This window comes from Chenopodium album, chromosome 2 (genome assembly GCF_948465745.1).
Source record: "Chenopodium album chromosome 2, dcCheAlbu1.1, whole genome shotgun sequence".
Taxonomy (NCBI): domain Eukaryota; kingdom Viridiplantae; phylum Streptophyta; class Magnoliopsida; order Caryophyllales; family Amaranthaceae; genus Chenopodium; species Chenopodium album.
This window is the reverse complement of record NC_137835.1, coordinates 7,608,081-7,625,934: the sequence shown is the minus strand read 5'-3', so window position 1 is coordinate 7,625,934 and position 17,854 is coordinate 7,608,081. Positions and strand designations below refer to the sequence as shown.

At 35.6% G+C, this 17,854-nt stretch overlaps 2 protein-coding genes across 3 annotated transcripts; both read right to left on the bottom strand.

The window, feature by feature from the left end:
• Positions 1 to 503: 503 nt before the first annotated feature.
• Positions 504 to 1,896, bottom strand: LOC145581733 (uncharacterized). Its single transcript, XM_081638767.1, has 2 exons — positions 1,135 to 1,896; positions 504 to 905 (listed from the first exon to the last, which is right to left on the bottom strand). The coding sequence occupies exons 1-2, from the start codon at positions 1,788 to 1,790 to the stop codon at positions 881 to 883; spliced, it is 681 nt and encodes a 226-aa protein (XP_081494893.1). The 5' UTR covers positions 1,791 to 1,896; the 3' UTR covers positions 504 to 880.
• Positions 1,897 to 6,438: 4,542 nt separating this feature from the next.
• LOC145581717 (uncharacterized) lies at positions 6,439 to 12,600 on the bottom strand. 2 transcript variants are annotated; one of them, XM_081638748.1, is made up of 14 exons: positions 12,256 to 12,600; positions 12,118 to 12,178; positions 11,987 to 12,038; positions 11,822 to 11,872; positions 11,447 to 11,541; positions 11,247 to 11,318; positions 11,028 to 11,167; positions 10,598 to 10,691; positions 10,363 to 10,424; positions 9,029 to 9,133; positions 8,416 to 8,491; positions 7,827 to 7,939; positions 6,992 to 7,051; positions 6,439 to 6,890 (listed from the first exon to the last, which is right to left on the bottom strand). In XM_081638748.1, the coding sequence occupies exons 1-14, from the start codon at positions 12,513 to 12,515 to the stop codon at positions 6,785 to 6,787; spliced, it is 1,347 nt and encodes a 448-aa protein (XP_081494874.1). In that variant the 5' UTR covers positions 12,516 to 12,600; the 3' UTR covers positions 6,439 to 6,784. The 2 variants fall into 2 exon arrangements, with proteins under 2 accessions (XP_081494874.1, XP_081494882.1); XM_081638756.1 differs by having other exon boundaries at positions 11,993 to 12,038.
• Positions 12,601 to 17,854: the final 5,254 nt, after the last annotated feature.

Below are 17,854 nucleotides of genomic sequence, written 5' to 3'. Positions count from 1 at the left end.
ACAATTTGTAAAACTTAGGAGAGCACAAGACATTAGGCAGAGTACCGAACCAAATAACAAAATTACAAATTGGAAAGTTGAGACCATGACAATCAACTGCACAAACAGCCACCATTAGTTTCACTGCAGTGCAAGCAGAGTTTGGCAAGCAACACTTCCTAAGTTCTAATCTGTACAGTCTTCTAAAAACAGAAGGGTTGAAATGTATACCTCATCAGAAAAGGATTTTATATAGCAATCTGTTTGGACAGAATACAAAAAAGGGGGTGAGAGGGGGAAGTGGGAAGACTGGATGACACCCATTTCTGAATCTATGTGAATAAGAAACACCAGAAGTGAGAGGAAAGGGAGCCCAATGAAACAAGGAATAAATGAACAAATTTTCAGGCACCAAATCACAATCAGATTCAATAATAAAATGAATGATCGCCGCAGTATATGCCATGAGCTACCCATAAGGCAGCCATATAACACCTATACTACCACATAAGGGGAAGGAGGAAAAAAAAAAATCAAATAAGAGACGGTTACAATATGCACTATTGTCTTTACAACTTGTAAGTATATACATCACCAAACAAAACATTGCGAACAAGTTTAAGCATTCGATTTATATGAGATGAGCAAGGGAGATCTCAGCAGTTGAAGCAATTATCTAATCTGATCAGCAGTTTGGTGTCAGGTGAAGCAGAGTGAGCTTACGCACGAAGTAAGAAGAGAACCAGATGAATTCTCTGGCAGGAAACCAAATACACAGGGGCTGGAAACAACATATTTGGAATCCCCCACAATATCCATTAGAGAAAAATGACTCCATATCCGGTCTCTGAAGCAAGCACTTGAAAGAAAGCCATAGAGAGGAAGAAACACAGGACATATATCACCGTTGCCTCATAAATCGGTCCCTGTAAGATGATGTAAAAAAAACCAATTGAAACAACAAACGAGTTGATATTCACAAACACATGGTGAAAGCAACCTAGAATTATGTTCTGAATTGGTTCAATTGGAGTAAAATCCATAAACATAAAAGTCGAATAGACAAACATAATACAGTCTCTAGAAGAGTAGTTGCAAGAGCCTACCAACAAGATAATCCAAACATAGCAATCGTAAAATAAACAAGAAATATACCTTGGATAGTGATGATTACTGGGTGTTTTGTTCAAAAGCAAAGCTCGCTCCCTCTCCTTCTCAGCCTTCTCTCTATTGAGTCGTTCTTCCCTAAGCTCCTCCACTGTCTTCTTGGTCTTCTTCATCATCTTATCATTTGTCTCTTTCCTTTTTTCCTCCACCTCCTTATCAGGCTTCAGCGTATACCAAGGAGCCTTCACCCCTTTCCCAGCAACACCATAACCAAGCCTATACACCTCATCCTCAGGCCCCACCACCCTCACCTCCTCCTTCTTCATCTTCTTCCTCTTACTACCTTCTTCGTCTTCTCTCTTCACCTTCTTTACAACCTCAATTGGATCGAATATCTTTATTCCGTCGAACAAGTTTATATGCTTTGAATCCGATTCCGATTTCGGTTCATCTGCACAAATTGGTGGTTCCGATTTTGATTCTGATTTCAACGGTTCAGCAGCTTCGGGATGAGGATCAACGCCACGAGCACGGCGGAGCTGCAGAAGGCGGAATTCGGAGTCGCGCTTACGAGATTGGTCGCGCTTGAGCTGTTCATCTTTGGCGGCGGCTTCCTCGTCTTTACGAACTTTCTCGCGGTTGTCGAAGTTGTAGACATTCCACTTCTTCTGTGGAAGGATGTTCAGACCTCCATGACCACCCATACCTCAAGATCCGCGCAAGATCGTTCGCGGGAACTTAGGGTTTCACTTGGAATTCAACTACGGGAATTTTCTTCAGTTATCAATCGCCAGTACTCAACATCGCTTTTTTAACAACAAAATAATCTACTCCGAATTCGTGAATCACCGGGTTTTCTGAGAATTGATCTAAGACTTTGAGGAAAGCGTTAACCACTTGAGCTATTTCTCACTCTCTTAATCACCGGTTTATAAAAGTACAGAGTACTAAGTAATTCCCAAATCAAAGGCTATTCAATTAGTCATGGATCACTTGATCGATTAGGGTTACTTAATCAGGATTACTTGATTAGGGGTTTCTTGTTCGATCAAGGGTTATCCGGTCATATTTTGATGTGTGTCAGCCGCCCACACGGTATATCTAATCACACTAATAACACGCTGTTTTAAATAATAGAAGTTTCTAGAGAAAAATATAAATAAATTTTTTAATAATAATAAAGCAGATTTATTTTTTTTTAGTGAGAAAAAAAAAAGTAGAGTTTATGAGGGAAAATTCCTTTCACAAAACACTTCAATACATGTATATTTAGATGTTTTTCATAGTTTCTTAAAACCCAATTTTGTGTTTTTTGACATTAAAAACTCTGCATAATATAATTTAAAATAAGAAAAATTAGAAATAATAATCCCAACTTTGATGAACTTTGCTAGAATAATCCCAAATTTAGATTATTCTAGAATAATTCGAACTTTAAGGTTATTCTAGAATAATTCGAACTTTAAGGGTTCCTCTTTTTCTTTTTTAAAGTGACACATGTTACATGTTAATTGGTTATAAAAATTAAAAACAAACAAAATAAAAAAAATAAAAAACACCCAGCGATCAAACTCCCAACTCCGGCAACCCCTCAATGCCCCAACTCCGCCGGTTTCCCCCTCCCCTCGTCTGAACGTTGCCGCCCACTATTACCCCCCCTCCTCCCGCCGACCATTTGCCTCAGCCACGCACAAAACCCCTTTTCATTTTCTCTCTCCTCTCAATTGCCCCTGCCACTAAACCCAGCCACCTGTGCGCCGCCGCTCGCACACTCCCTTGAAACCTCTCCTTTACTCCCAAAGACACCTAACCCACCCCTGAAACCTTCGTTTTCGTTAGTGGGTTTTTGACTGGTGGCTGCGATTTAGGGGTTTTGGGGATGCGATTTTGGGGTTACGGTGGTTGTGTGGGGTTTCGGTGATTTCGCTGGTTGCGTGGGGTTTTGGGGAGGGGGGAAACAGCGACTCAGGGGGTGGGGCCTGGGGAGATGCGGCGGGTTGAGCCGCTGTGGTGGTGGAGGTCAGGGTGGATTAGAGGGGTGGCGGGCTAGACTTTGGTGGTGGAGGTTATGGTGGCTGGGTGGGGGAAAGGGAAATTGGCCGGGTGTTTTCAGATTTTGTTTTTTAAAATTTAGACCAATTAGGACTTAACACGTGTCAAGTGACCTGTTATAATAGGTCATTGACTTTTGTTGACCGGTTAGGGATTGAAGATAAAAGAAGCCCCACAAATTTCGGATTATTCCAGTATAATTCAAAATTAGGATTATTCTACCAAAATTGATGAAAGTTAGAATTATTATTTGAGTTATATATATCAGCTTATATGAATTTAAATTCATGTTCATAAGCTAAGTTATTAGTCAATATTCACAAATGGTTCAAATCTTGATCATTTAACAAATAAGGAACATGAACGAGCTAATTTGCAATTCATCGTGACCTTTATGGAGTTATTTTTAATACTTGTTCAGTTAATAGAATTTGTTGAAGAGGTGCACCAAACACATACATCTCCCTTTAACTCTTAAAGGTAGAATTGCAAGAAAGAAACCGCATTTTGGTATAAGGTTTCACTTGGTAGAGTCGTGGAAAAATTCGGCTCTCGAGGTTTGGCTCCCGGACTCTTAGGAGGTGGTTATGCTCTTCAATCCCTAGGAGTGGAGTCGTGTCATGGGTCTTTTTTTCGGCAACAGGGTGCTTTCGACTTTCGGGTGTATTGTCTCTACACTACTTCCACCGGGATTTTGCATAGGTCTTATAGCAAGTTTCGGTTCCCTTCTTTAGTGTTCGCTTGCATTATCTGTCCTTCTCCAAGGTGTTGGTTCGTTTGGCAACTTGTGGTCCATGAAAAGGTTTTGGTCAAAACCTTTTGGTTATCCGAGCTCCGAGGTATTTGGAATGATGTACAAGGGTGTAATCATTCACTTCGTTTTCCCTCCAATGGTTTAGCTAAATGGGTTTGGTTGTTTTTAGTTGTTTATTTTAGATCTCCTAGGTTGTAATTTGTCCTTTATTTATGAAGTACTCATTGTAAAAAAAAAAAAATAATAATAATAATAAAAAAAAAAAAACTCTTAAAGGTAATAATGAGTAATTAGTTAATTACCCATCCGATCACGTTAGCTAGTCCATCCCGACCTTTATAGAAGGCACGCCTATTCACCTCCCTATCCCACCTTTTCTTCACCTCTTGCATACTTGTTCGAATATCAACATAAACCTTGTTCTAATTACTGGAGTTACTTGGTTTTAAATCTCTTCTGTTTGTAATAATCATGTCCTAATTATAAGCTATTAAGCTTAAGTCATGTGACAAGTTTTATTTTATAAAGTTCACTCATCTCAATATAAATCTTAAACTAAGAAGCGGATGAAGTACTAGATTGAGTTACTCTAAAGGATTAAAACGATTTCTCCTTAAAGAACAATTTTACACAATATAAAAGGGATTCTTATTCACAAATCACAAGTATTTAAGCACTATTCAAACTCTTATTTTTTATAATGTAGTTTTCTTTTTTTTCTTTTTTTTTGGTGAAATATAATGTAGTTTTCTTTTTTCTTTTTTTTTTTTTTCTTTTTTTTTTTAAACAATGTAGTTTTCTTGAGTACGTTAATTGATAACTTTTTTTTTATATTATTTATTATTCGAGTAAATTACATGTGACATTGGAACTGTTATACTAGTGGCCTGGATTAGCTTTGTTGTCAAATACCTCAAAAAAACAAAGGATGGAATCACATTATACTGCGCATTATTATTTTACGATCATAACAATATAACTGATACCATCCACTTCAATGACATACTTATAAAACAATATGAATGGAGTAAGAAGGGAGTTATCCCAAAGTTTTAATCCGTAATGACATGAAGCTAAGTCTTCTCTAAATCGAGTTATAATAATCTCATGAATCTTAAGCTTGATTTTGCATCATCATAGTCTCCTTATTCTTAGACGTCTGTTGGTGTGGCTCACGTCGTTCCTAGCATAATATATGTGTTTTTGTTGACCTGTTGGTGAAGCGGTAGGAGCCTCGACATATATGTGTTGTTGTTGTTGTTGTTGCTGCTGCTGCTGTTGCTGTTTTTCGATGCTGTTGTTGTTGTTGTTGCTACTGCTGCTGCCGCTGTTGCTGTCATAATTATAATCATCATCATAATATGGATATGGAGGGTCGTTAGAGGCATAGAAAGAATCAGCTTGAGAGTAATCAAGCGAGTGATGATGAGCTTTGTAAATTTGGAAGAGAGGACAACAATAGGTGATCAAAAATGCAACAGCCAACAAACAGAAAATAACCACCCCTATACGAATTCCTTTCCTATGGCGAGGCGGTGATAGAAGCAAAGGCTCATTGTTACTCCCTTGGTTTTCCATATCAACATCAGCTATCTTCAGGTATAATTGCTTTGTTTCCATACTTGAGATCCTAAAGCTAAGTAATCTGATACCGTGATACGAATGACAAATATAGTACGAGGAATAATAACGAGTTTGTTGGTTAAACTCCTATTCCTAGAAGGATTATATTTCGTATAATCCTATCTATTTCATGATTGTTGGGACTTTCCTTTCTTCTTTCCCACGTTTTTAAAGAAATTTTCGGTGAGGCCAATTTTGTGGAGATATAAAGGATGATTGGAATAACAAATAAAAGTTGTAATTGATGGATATCTTTGGCGTAAAGGATTAATATAAACCTACAAAAAAAGTGGGTAATTAAGGTAAGGTAGACTAGCTAACATGCACGAAACAACCCCATGAAGACGACGTTCTGACTGTAAAGGGTTGGATTCATAAACCTTGTACTCACTGCAGTTTTTGGCTCTACTTATTTGTGTCATTGTTTTCCAAATTTCCTGTATTACTTTCGCAGTTGTTGGACATTTGGTACCTTCTGTTGTTCAACGACTGTGTTATTTAATTAGATATCGACCAATCCAAGCTTATCTTATTCATTGACTATTAACTAATTTAATGCCATAATTGCATCACATTCAACAATATATGTAATCTAATTTTACATAATTCCTTGCATTTATATACAATCATACTTCTTTAAATAGACCTTTACTTTTTATATTTCCCCTTTTCAAGGAATTCTCCGGTTAATGAGGCCAGAACTAATTTTTGTTTCTATTCTAAAACATTGGATTTCAATAAATTGCTTTATAAATGCAAACAGACATAATAATATTATTAATAAAACCAAGAACACAGGATATATGGAGTAGGAGTACAATGTTCACAGATGACGATCCAAAAACATGGATGTCAAATTAAGAGCTATAAGAGGAAACAGAGGTAAAATATATTTACAACAAACATTATCTGCTACAGTCCAATAATTTCTGATACACTGCATAATACATTTGCACAACTCAGTGGCAAACAAGCAGATTTCAGGAAGTCGACCAGATCTTTTTCCAATATTCCATGATCACCCAGGGGTGTCTCGACTCTGGAGACCACAAAAAGATTTTGAAAGGAAAACTCTGGACCAATGCCCAGTATATGATTAGAGTTGAAATTATGTAGCAATTCTATGATTCATAAATGGAAACCTGAATATTCCCTTCTAGACATCGATCTTGTCCCTGGTATCTCAGGCTCCATGAACTTAGTTAGTGCACCAACCACTGTACCTTGCAAAGTGACTGCACGACTCAATGTTGGTGGAGATTGACCCTACTAAAATATGAAGTTGCTAATTTGCTCATTCTTTCCTCTTCCAGCACCTCGCCGGAAGATGTATGCTCCACCTTCTGCATCTGCATTCAAGCAATTCATCCTATGCCTGAATCGATAAATCAGGAGTTAGTTGGATATATTTCATGAAGAGATCCATTCAAATGACAGAATTTGAATGCAGCTACACAGAAAGCACAGAATACTAACCATTCAAAATGATCCTCGCAGCAAATGGATCCCCAGACCATTGCTAGCCCACCTCCTTTCCTATATTTGACAAGGAGCTAATCACTACATGTTGGGCCAACAGATAAACCAATCTCAAAAAGTTCAATGCGATGTTCAACTAAGGGCCTGTTCTCTTACGTTGAAATTCAGTTCAGTTCAGCTCAGCTCAGTTCAGTTCAGCTCCTAATTTCTTTCTCTTATAAAATATTCATTTCAGTTCAGTTCAGTTCAGCTCAGCTCAGCTCAACTCAGTTCAACTGAGTTCAGTCAATGAGAACAGGCCCTAAGTCTCTTAGCTGTTAACCATAAAGCTGTGACATGCATAGGCAGTGCTTGAAATTCTTCTAGATATGGATGAGTGAAATTTTAACTCTTTCATCAATCCAGCACATCCATCCTAAGTTTTTCAATTTTTACTCTAGGTAATTTGGATTCATGCAAATTTTTGGATGCCAGACTTTTGGCAAGGAGACTGACTAAGCATTTAGATAGCAGACTAGCTGCTGGACACAGGACTCATGCCCTTTTCAATCATGTTATATGATAAAAAATGCTCAAAACTTCAAGATAAACTGAAATTGCCGGCTATGTTACTCAGTCAAGGATTAAGTGTCTACTTAGATACAAGTGTCCAAGTATCGGACTCGGCCATTTTGTTGAAAAAAAATCTAGTTTTTAGTTAAAAATGAAGTGCCCAAGTAGAGTGTCGTGTATTCGATACGACACTCAATTTTTGAGGTAAATGAGGGTGTCAAAGTAACAGTCAAATCGGAATTAAAATTCAGAGGAACAATGTAAGGAAAATAGAACATACCATGTTGCAGTATACATATCATAGAACTTGTTGAATGCCTTGTCAAAACAGTAGTGGCAAGCTAAAAGATCCCTGACATCAATCACTTCACAAGTTGACTTGGAGCATTTGACCTATATGGAAGTAAAAGCTTGACTTATCTCAATAAAGCAGAACTTAACCACATACTCTATATAAATAGTCACTTGCAAGTGGCATTGTAACAACTTGGGAATGGACATGTAAAACTATGTTTTAACATTATTCTCCCATGCGAGTTGGATCCAGTCATTCCCCTAAAGTTGAATGCAAGCAACAAGCATAAAGACTATTTTGTACACAAATTCTCCATGTACTAAGATGAATAAACTGAGGCAGAAACAGTAACTCTCACTTAATAGACAAACTACAACCAGCAGAAGCCAGAAGACGTGTAAAAGTAATGCATGACAGAATTCGGCATAGTCTGGGATAAACATAGTCTACAAAAAACTAATTTTTTATTCTGCTGTCACAAGTGTGAAAGCCGAACAACCAGCACAATGACAAGTGCTACACATTAGCGGTAAAAAACAAGCAGCAGATTTTATCCTCTAAGCAAAATACATACCAAGCGCTCAAGTTTATGAGAGTATATATGTTGATGTGCAGGATGAGCTGATATATGCCCAGAGAGATGACCTGCACTGCAAAAGTCCTTAATGTCAGAGGACAGAGCAAGTAAGAGATCCTATATTCCTATACAAGAATAATGCCTGAATTAAAGGATCTAGGACAATAAACAAGTGATGCACCATATATAAATTTTTTTTTAAACATGTCAAAGAAAAGTTAAATGATAATGGGGGCTTATTGAGCATATATAGGCTCCTGAAGACTCAAACTTGAGACTGATTCATAAACGGTTAAGTAGGTGTATGAGCACCCTGCTAGCTTAGGGATGTATCCACCACTCACAAAATATCATAAAACACAGGGATAGAGAACAGGCAGGCTAAAAAATTACAGCGTACAAAAAATAATTGCACTCTAAATTTGGGAATCGCTTGAAGATGTGACCAGCAAGAATCAGACCCAAAAGAGGCATTAGTCGATGAGTTGGTTCAGGCAGGTCAGAAATTTTGGGAATAGTACCATATTACCATATCACATAAAATTTTCACATAATCATTTAAATATCATTAATACTGAGCTCAATGAAAATAACCATTGCTCCAGAATACCTGTCACAAATTATGGTACTGCAATCAAGGCATGTCGCCAAGGAGATAGAATTGCAGCATGCATTGCACTTAGCATTCACCAAGGTCTTGTTTATCTGGTGGCATCTGAAACATGATATTGACAGTAAGCTAATGTAGAAGGGAACGATTGGAAAAAAGAAAATGTATATATAAACAAGAAAAAAAAAACAATTATATACCCTCCTCTAATTCTAGATTCTCGTAAGCGTAATAGTAATGAAGAGCTGGAGGAGACTGGGCACTCCTCACATGTCGTGTTATAGACTACCACCTTTTATCAATCAGGTATCTACAAATAAACATAATGATAGGGTATGTAATTAAATTACAATGCTCCACAGCACCGAACTCCTAAATCTCAGAATTCCAATTTCTATTTTCAATTATATCTCTTGTTATTTTATAAATTATCTCTCTCCTCCCTTTCTCCTCCATTCCCCTTTACTATTATCAGATTTGCAAAGCTACAAAACTGCATATCTTTACCATCGATCAAGAATTTGAGCAAATAATAGATTGTAACTTTGTGAGACCCAAATTTTATAGAGAGCTTCCACCAATTACTGCGACATTCAGAAGACTGGCAAGCGGCAACATATCAAATCGTGAGAGCGCCACACATGGCATGGAAAATTGGCAGATTGGAAGGTAGTGAAATCGTCTTTCTAAAGGCCCAAAGTGATCCCAATGCTGCCCACCAAACCTATAATAAAACCACTAGATACACCATAAATGTGCCAACAACTAAAGTTTACTACCTATTACTTGCTTTACTAAATAGTTGCACCATTTCTCTTTCGATGAACAATTATAATAATTTGATCATAATTTTATTAAAGATATTTATGGTCAAACTAGTTCATTGAAGACCATGAAAAGACAAATGTTGCATCTATTTTGCAAAGAATAATCTCTTATGAAGTTAAGAGGTGGCAAAGAATTTTTCATTTATGATTTAACAGGGTCAAAAATCAAAACCTCCCATGCGATTAAGACAAGGGGAGGTGAAACAGATATATTTCGTTTTAGATGTTAACATCCCCCCCCCCCCCCCTCCCCAACATCCCAAAAAAAATAAAGGGGAAAAAAAGCATGAAAAAGAAGGGCATTAGTCATCTCGCACCTTCACAGGCTTCACTAAAACACTAATTGACTAATTGTTTGATCAACATTAGATTAAATCACAATGAACCACAATATCAGCAACATAGAAGCAAAAAAAAAAAAAAAAAAAAAAAAAAAAAAAAAAAAAGCAAGTTGAATTCCCTATAGAGATAACACAGAAAAATTCTTTTATAACAGCAAACACAAACCTTCTGTACAATTCACGAAGTTTTGCGGATATGAACACAGGTCTCTTCGGCTTAACTGCACCCTACATATTGTAGGCAGAGGAGTTTAAGGCACATAAAATGGTAAAATGATGTAACATGCATAAAAGTCCTGAGACACATGCTATCAAACAAAGATTGAACAAAGCCAAAGAAGGGAAGAGAGAGAGAGAGAGGGGGGGGGGGAACAAAGAAAGAGTGGCAGCATAAAGAGCACCTGACTGCAGATTCGAGTCAAATTTAAAGGTTGGAGGCAAGGTTTGGATACTAAACAATCTTCAGCAAGATGACCAGGTTTATTACACTTCCAGCTACAAAAAAAAGTAGAGAGTGACATTCTATGTAAGAAGCGGAAACAGAAGACATGATGATCTACAAGATCACAAGTTTCATGACCTAGAGGAAGCATCATGAGTCATGATAGCAAATTCAAAGGCACGAAGCAAGAAAGTCATAGTTTCACAAGGAGACTAGTATCAGATTTTTCCATTACCGGCATCATTGCTTGTCACTTTATCAAGGCATAAAATTAATTGGTACTCTAATGAAAGGTTCTTTTTTTTAAAAAACCATTTTTGACACTAAACAGGCCATGCTAAAAGACTTTGTGAAAAAGTTACATATTCTACATAATTGAAGAACTTTACCATTCATAAGTCGATAAGCAAGATCTCTTTGTAGACCATCTATTGCGATCAAAGTCCCAAGTATCTTCTTGTAATTCAGTTCGTAATAATGATCCTTGGGGTTCATATGTAGACAAAATCACTTCACTGTTAACAACACCCTGCATAAATCAGATTTCTGTTAAGAACGATTTCTTCAAATTTGTCAGAGCCTAACTCAAAGAATAGATGGGCTGCTACCTCAGGAGGGCCATCATGCTTTTGCTTTAACAGCACAGCCTTGCAATCCATGCTACAAATGTCATCATCGGTCTGCCAAAAAACAATACACCCCAAATAAGCCAACGAGTAGCAGGAAAGCCATGAAAAAGGTGTAAATAAGATTCAGGATGCAGAAAAAACATGAAGTCGTGGTCAAAATTCTACAAACTACATCATACCTCATCACAAATGTACTCCCCATATCTACCACAGATAACACAGATAGGTTCACCAGGTAGAGGAAATCGCTGCTCACTTCTACTTTTTGTATGATCTAAAATTCGATTAGGAATATGTTAGTAGGTGAGAAAATGCAGTTAAGAAAACCTCATCACAAGGATACCAGAACAGCGAAAAGGCATTCTAATCATGCCTCTAAAGTCTAAACTCTTAGGCTCCGTTTGTTTTAGGTGGATAGTTACTTTTTAGAGTAGGAAAACTATACTCGTTTTGTAAAGAAGGTGTGCCACATTTTCCTTGTTGTTCCTCACTTCTCTATTTCGATGCGTAAAAAAGAAAAGGAGCTTCTGGGGCAAAAGTGAAGGAAAAAACACCTAAATTTGGGTGTCCTGATAGTTGTTTTGATATTGAAGGACAATCATCAGCTGATGCAAAAGAGAAAATAGATTAATTACAAGTTATGAATAACAGAAAAAAAAAAAAAATAAATAAAGCAATCATAGCTTCTAATCTTTATATTAACAAAATAGAAGACTGACTGTCACTTGCGTAATCCACCAATTGTAAAGCAGAAGCAGAAGCAGATGAACCCTGTAATTGTACATTAAAGTAACATCAAAATACAATTAATTTCTGGGGTTAATCACTGAGAAGAAGAAGAATGAATTACCAGAATATCATCTGGGGTTAATTCCTGGTACCCCTGAGAAGAAGAAGAAGCAGCTTCTTGCCTGTCAAATAATTAATTGAAATTGAATTCGAGGATGAAACATAGAACAACACCGTATTCATTGAAATCAAAGTAGACCTTCGTAAGTGGATGTAATCCTGGTGAGACATAGGGCCGTCAATATCGTCGACTTCAATTTGGGATTGGCGGGGATTGGTGGATTGCTGACGACGTCGTTTAGGATTGACAGCAGGTGCCGGCGAGTCGTTACACGGCGTAGCATTACCGGCACCGGTGATGGCATTGTAAGCATGAAGATTCTGAAGAATGGAGGAGAGGCTGTAAGCTTTTTTGTAAGCAAAGGAAGGGTTCTTGTACAAATTCGACCGATTCGACATCTTTCTCTTCACTCTTCTTCTATCTCTACCCTTCTTTTACTCTCATGCCCTCATCTCCAATTGGCAATTTCCAACAACCTTAGGAAAGAAAATGAGGTCAAACAATACACCGATTTCATCCGCCATGTTTGGTAATTAGAGTTTTGACCAAAAATGAGCTTATTTGATCAAGTTAAAGGTTTGATTACAAAAATCATCCACAACGTAATTTGTTTGTTTGGTAAAAGAGCTTATTTAAAGAGCTGATTTGCCGTAAAAAGCTAAAAAATAGAGCTTTTTCATTTTTGCTGATTGAGATATGGTTTCAAAATCACAATCTTATCCTACAAAGTTACTCTAATTTACAATGTCAATGCCCTAAAAAAAAATGTCAATGTTTAAAATTGTCATTATGTTCAACTAACAAAACAACTACTATGTATATCAAATCAACTAATTTTACCAAAGAACTTTAGACAAACATATTTTTACAACCAGCTAGTCAAACCACCTAATGCAATTAGCTTTTATCAATCAGCTTTCGCCAATTACCAAACAGGGCCATAGTGATCAAAATGACTTTAACCAAAATCACCATATTTAACCGGTTCCAAAACCAGTTATTACCTCTCACAACTACATTTATTTATTATTGTGTCACGCACTTTAAATATTACATTACTTTCTCCGTCCCTAAATTAGAAGTACATTTATCTTATCTTTATACTATGAGAATAAAGATAAATTATCTTTATACTAAAAACTTTTTTGTCAAGCAAATTAGCTTGCCAAGCTAATTATAATTTTTAGCTCCAATAGTCAAGTTTGTAGCTTAAAGCTTTTAAAAATTGCAAGCAAGTCCCAAGCTACAACCATTAGAGTTACTCTAATAAAGGGATAGAGGAGGAGATATATTTACAGATTTATATCAGAGAAAAACTTGGATTTTCTTCTCCAAAACCGATCCATACATTCGTATAACTAATCTCAATGGCTACGCATAAGGTTTGAGTTGGAAAAGTAAGCTAAAGGTGGTAGAGGAGCAAACACGATCAAGGAGGAGTATGTAAACAATAGTAAAGTCAAAACATGTCAGCTAAAAATGAAGGTAGTACAATTTAAAATTATCTTAAAATAAAACATGTCAACTAAAAAAGGGGAGCTATCTAAAGATTCTAAACTGATTAGATCAGATCTAGTTGTCAAATTTAACATGTATTTTATTAATATGTAATTTTCATAATTTGTTTCATTACGAAATTAAAGATATTTAGCGTTAACAGAACTACACATAAAATAATGATCTAATTTGAACTTTATTTTTTCTAAAATAAGGGAAAAATCAAGTTGTTCTTAAAGATAAATCTGTAAATATATCCCCTCTCACGATAAATAATTTTTCTATTACTTTTTAAATAACAAAAGTGAAATCTTAAAGCGGCGTAGAAATCAATGGATAAAGTTTTGATAATAGATAAGCTGAAATGTTGGGTTCACTTGTAAAAATAAGGCCCTGTTTAGTTCACCTGATTTTAGCTGATCTGGTCTGGTCTGGTCTGATCTGATCTGATCTTATCTTATCTTATCTTACCTGATCTGAACTTATCTTTTCTGATCTGATCTGATCTGAACTTATTTTAATTATTTCAATATTCTACTTTTATTTTAATCAATATTAATGTTTTTTTTTAAAACATATTAATGTTTTTTTTTTTTTTATTATTATTATTATTATTATTATTATTATTATTATTATTATTATTATTATTATTATTATTATTATTATTAGGAAAATTATTATTATTATTATTATTATTATTATTATTATTATTATTATTAGGAAAATTATTATTATTATTATAAAATATTTTAGATCCCTTACAAATATTTTAAAAGAAACCTAAAAGTATTAATATTATCAGATAGTATAAGGTAATATACTTGTAATATTTGATAATTTTATTATTTACAATATCCAACATCATAAATGAATTTGTTTATAAGAAAGTATTAAAATGGGATCCTAAAAAACCTAAATTGCAGATTAAATTTGTCATAGCTTTATAGGGAATTTTACAAATTTTTTGGTAATGTAAAATGGTTGACTAAATTGAATTGAAAATTATCATTTCATATTTCAATATTCCGAACAACTATGGGTAACACCTCTATTTTCCTATATAAAACAACATCTTAGTGTCATAATTTTCACACTCTAAATCAATTTTGTTCAATAGGTTGTTTGTCTTTTATCTCCGTCATAGGTAAATACTTCAACACTCTATGTCATTAATTTTATCATTTGTCCATTGTTTTTTAGATAATGTAGGAAAATATACATTTATTTGATTTCATGAATTTTACATTTGACCTAATGCAAGTAATATCGATGAAAATGTAAAGCACAATTAATATTTTATCTTCAGTTCATTTATTTCAAAAGAATCCTTTTGATTATAATCCTGGTGCCAATTCAACATTAATGTCTATAATTTATGCATGAAATATTGATTCCAAAGTGTTCTTTATCATAGTGTAATGGCTGGTTGGGTAGCATGGTCTGAAGAATGTACGGAGATATTGTTGGACATATGCTTGGAGATGAAAGAATTTGGATATTTAAAGCTTAATTGGGATAGAATAGTGAGTACTTTGATCGTAAAATGTGGAAAGCAATTCAATATCAAACTAGTAACAAATCATTGGAATGATTTGAGATGTTTTGGACAATTCAAATCTCAATGGAAAATACTCACAATGATGCCAAATATGGACACTAAACATCAATTGGCGATTATGGTTGCTGCATTCACACTTCACAATTTTATTCGATTACATGAGTTGGATATACCCATTGATAGTGGTATAGAAATCGAACCAAGAGCAGATTATGATTTGTTTAACGAGAATCGTAAGGCCTAATGAACGAAGTATAACTTATTATAGCGAAGGAAATTTGGAACTTCTTATGATGGAAATTATATTTGTAAACGTTTATGATTTGGAGCTTATAATGAAAATTTAATTATTATCGTTTATTGTTTGAATAATAATAATAATAATAATAATAATAATAATAATAATTTGTATTTAATTTGAACTTATCTGATCTTATTTTTTCTGATCTGAACTTATTTTTCCTAATATGATCTGATCTGAACTTATTTTTTCTGATCTGATCTGATCTGAAAAATAAGGTAAACTAAACAAGGCCTAAGTTAAACCAAACAAGACCTTAAGTGACAATTTACTTACAAAGTCAAGGTTAGTGTTGGGGTTGACAATTTCAGAAGTGAAAAAGAAACAAGTAAGAAGGGGCGGGGGCGCGTGAAGGAGTCTTGGAGGAGGGGTTATATCATCACCATTCACCATTCACCGGCAGCAGGAAGAGGGAAAACTAAATAAATTCCTCTTGCTTGGGTGAGAGGTCATTGCTTCTACGAGTATTACTTAAACCCCATCCCAATTTCACATCTTTCTCAAATCTAATTTTGGTTCGGAAATTGAAATCCCTCTGATTTTGTAAACCCTAAATTAGATATAGATGGCTGGTATCATAAGATCAAGCTTTTCATTCATAGTGGGAACAGTATTCGGCGTTTATGTGGCTCAAAATTACAACGTCCCCAACATGAGGAAGCTTGCTGATACTGGTATGGCTATGTTCAACCACCTTGAGCAAACTTATCGCAAACCCAAGAAGCGCGGGGAAGAGGACGATCACTAATTTACCTGTAATTTTTCTTCTCTTTTTCCTTTTTTTTTTTTTAATTATTTCACTGTAAACTACTTGGACATCATTTATGGGTTTTCCCCTTTGATTAACTTTTACCAGCTTTTGATTTATTAGTTTTGGTTTTATGTGTTCAATGTAGCGCATTTTTAAATCTTAATCGTGTAATCGCTTCACATTTCTGATTGATTAAGTTTGCCAACACTCTAATTGGATATAGTTGTGTCCATCAGTACTGGTTAATTGATGGGTTTCAAGGGATTATAGATTTATACTACATATTATTTGCAACGATTTGACATAAAGTATTATAGGTTAAGTATTATAGGAAAAATGTCTAATCGTTGCAAATAATATGTAACGGAGGTAGTAGAATATTGAAACTTCGAAGTCCAATGTATACCTATGCTACATGTATTATAGGGTATAGCCCCATTTACAATATTAATGGACTAATGGCTGTCGAATGTGCTGTGTTTTAAATTTTACAAGCACTTCCGATGGCCTGAAAGTTGGGACTATCGACTCATATAGGTAATCCAAAGAGGATGTAGCTTTATACATGGAAAGCTAGCAAAATTAAATCAGACTGAATCTTATGATTGGAAGATTAACTGTTACACACTTACACCTCTTTCGATTGTTACTTTATACACTTAGAATTGAGAGGACATGTACATGAATCAGATATGCATAGCACTAAAGTGGAGTGCAACTGTCACATAGACTGCTGTTGGTGGATTGGTGGGAAGGGAGCTGTATACCTGAATTTGACTCAAGTCCAAGGGTACTGTATTGGTGGATGTTGGAATGAACTCCCTGAAAGTGCTTATTACAGATTACCGGTCCAGCGCTATGACCTGATCCTAATTCCAGAGGATCAGGCCTACCATTCTCCTTCGCCAATGCTTACCTAAAACATAATACATAGCTTCCTTCCAAGCTGAGGTTACATGCATTGTTTATTACCCTGTCAAGGCAGGAGGCCCTAGGGTGAAGTACGTGCCAAAATGCCTCACACTTGGTTTGGATGAGAGGACATGGAAGTAGAGGGAAAATTGGGAAAGGCCGAAAGGGAGACCTTGTTTGGACAAGGGGTTGAAGGGAGGAAGGGGATTTTCCCTTCCGGTAAACACCATGCCTTCAAATTTGGAGAGATTTGAAGGGAAAATGGTCAGTGTTGGTTTTAGTACTGTGTAAATTTAAACCTTGTTTCGCTGTTAGCTGGGAACTTATGTCCCATTCTACTTTATATTGTTTCGGTGTGTCCTTGAAAGAATTGACATTGTTACATTAATCGACAATGTTTTGTGTGTTGCTGGACTGCCGGAGAGTGTTTATTTGTTGATGTCTTGGGTATGGCCTTGTGCTCATGTCTGTTAGGAGATGCATGATACTACTGACTTACTGAGTACTGACCACTGTGTGTACCCTAGTATTTTTGCATATATCTGACTGTAATACTGATGCCATGAGCTTTACAGCAAATAGATATTGGGTAGTGGCATAGCAAACAATGTCTTCTGTTATACAGAAAAGACCAACTCTTGTCCAAAATCGGTTTGATAACTAGCCAAGATGTGTTGCCTTTTTTTAAAAAAATTGTTGTGATCAACTCTAGCAGGGT

Bases quoted from the DNA above. Each gene is read 5' to 3' on its own strand.
- LOC145581733 (XM_081638767.1), bottom strand. From the start codon at position 1,790: ATGGGTGGTCATGGAGGTCTGAACATCCTTCCACAGAAGAAGTGGAAT. The intron at 906-1,134 runs GTATATTTCTTG...ATCATCTTACAG, and splicing joins AGTAATCATCACTATCCAAG to GGACCGATTTATGAGGCAAC.
- LOC145581717 (XM_081638748.1), bottom strand. From the start codon at position 12,515: ATGTCGAATCGGTCGAATTTGTACAAGAACCCTTCCTTTGCTTACAAA. The intron at 12,179-12,255 runs GTCTACTTTGAT...ATTATTTGACAG, and splicing joins GATTACATCCACTTACGAAG to GCAAGAAGCTGCTTCTTCTT. The intron at 8,492-9,028 runs GTATTCTGGAGC...GGACTTTTGCAG, and splicing joins AGTACCATAATTTGTGACAG to TGCAGGTCATCTCTCTGGGC.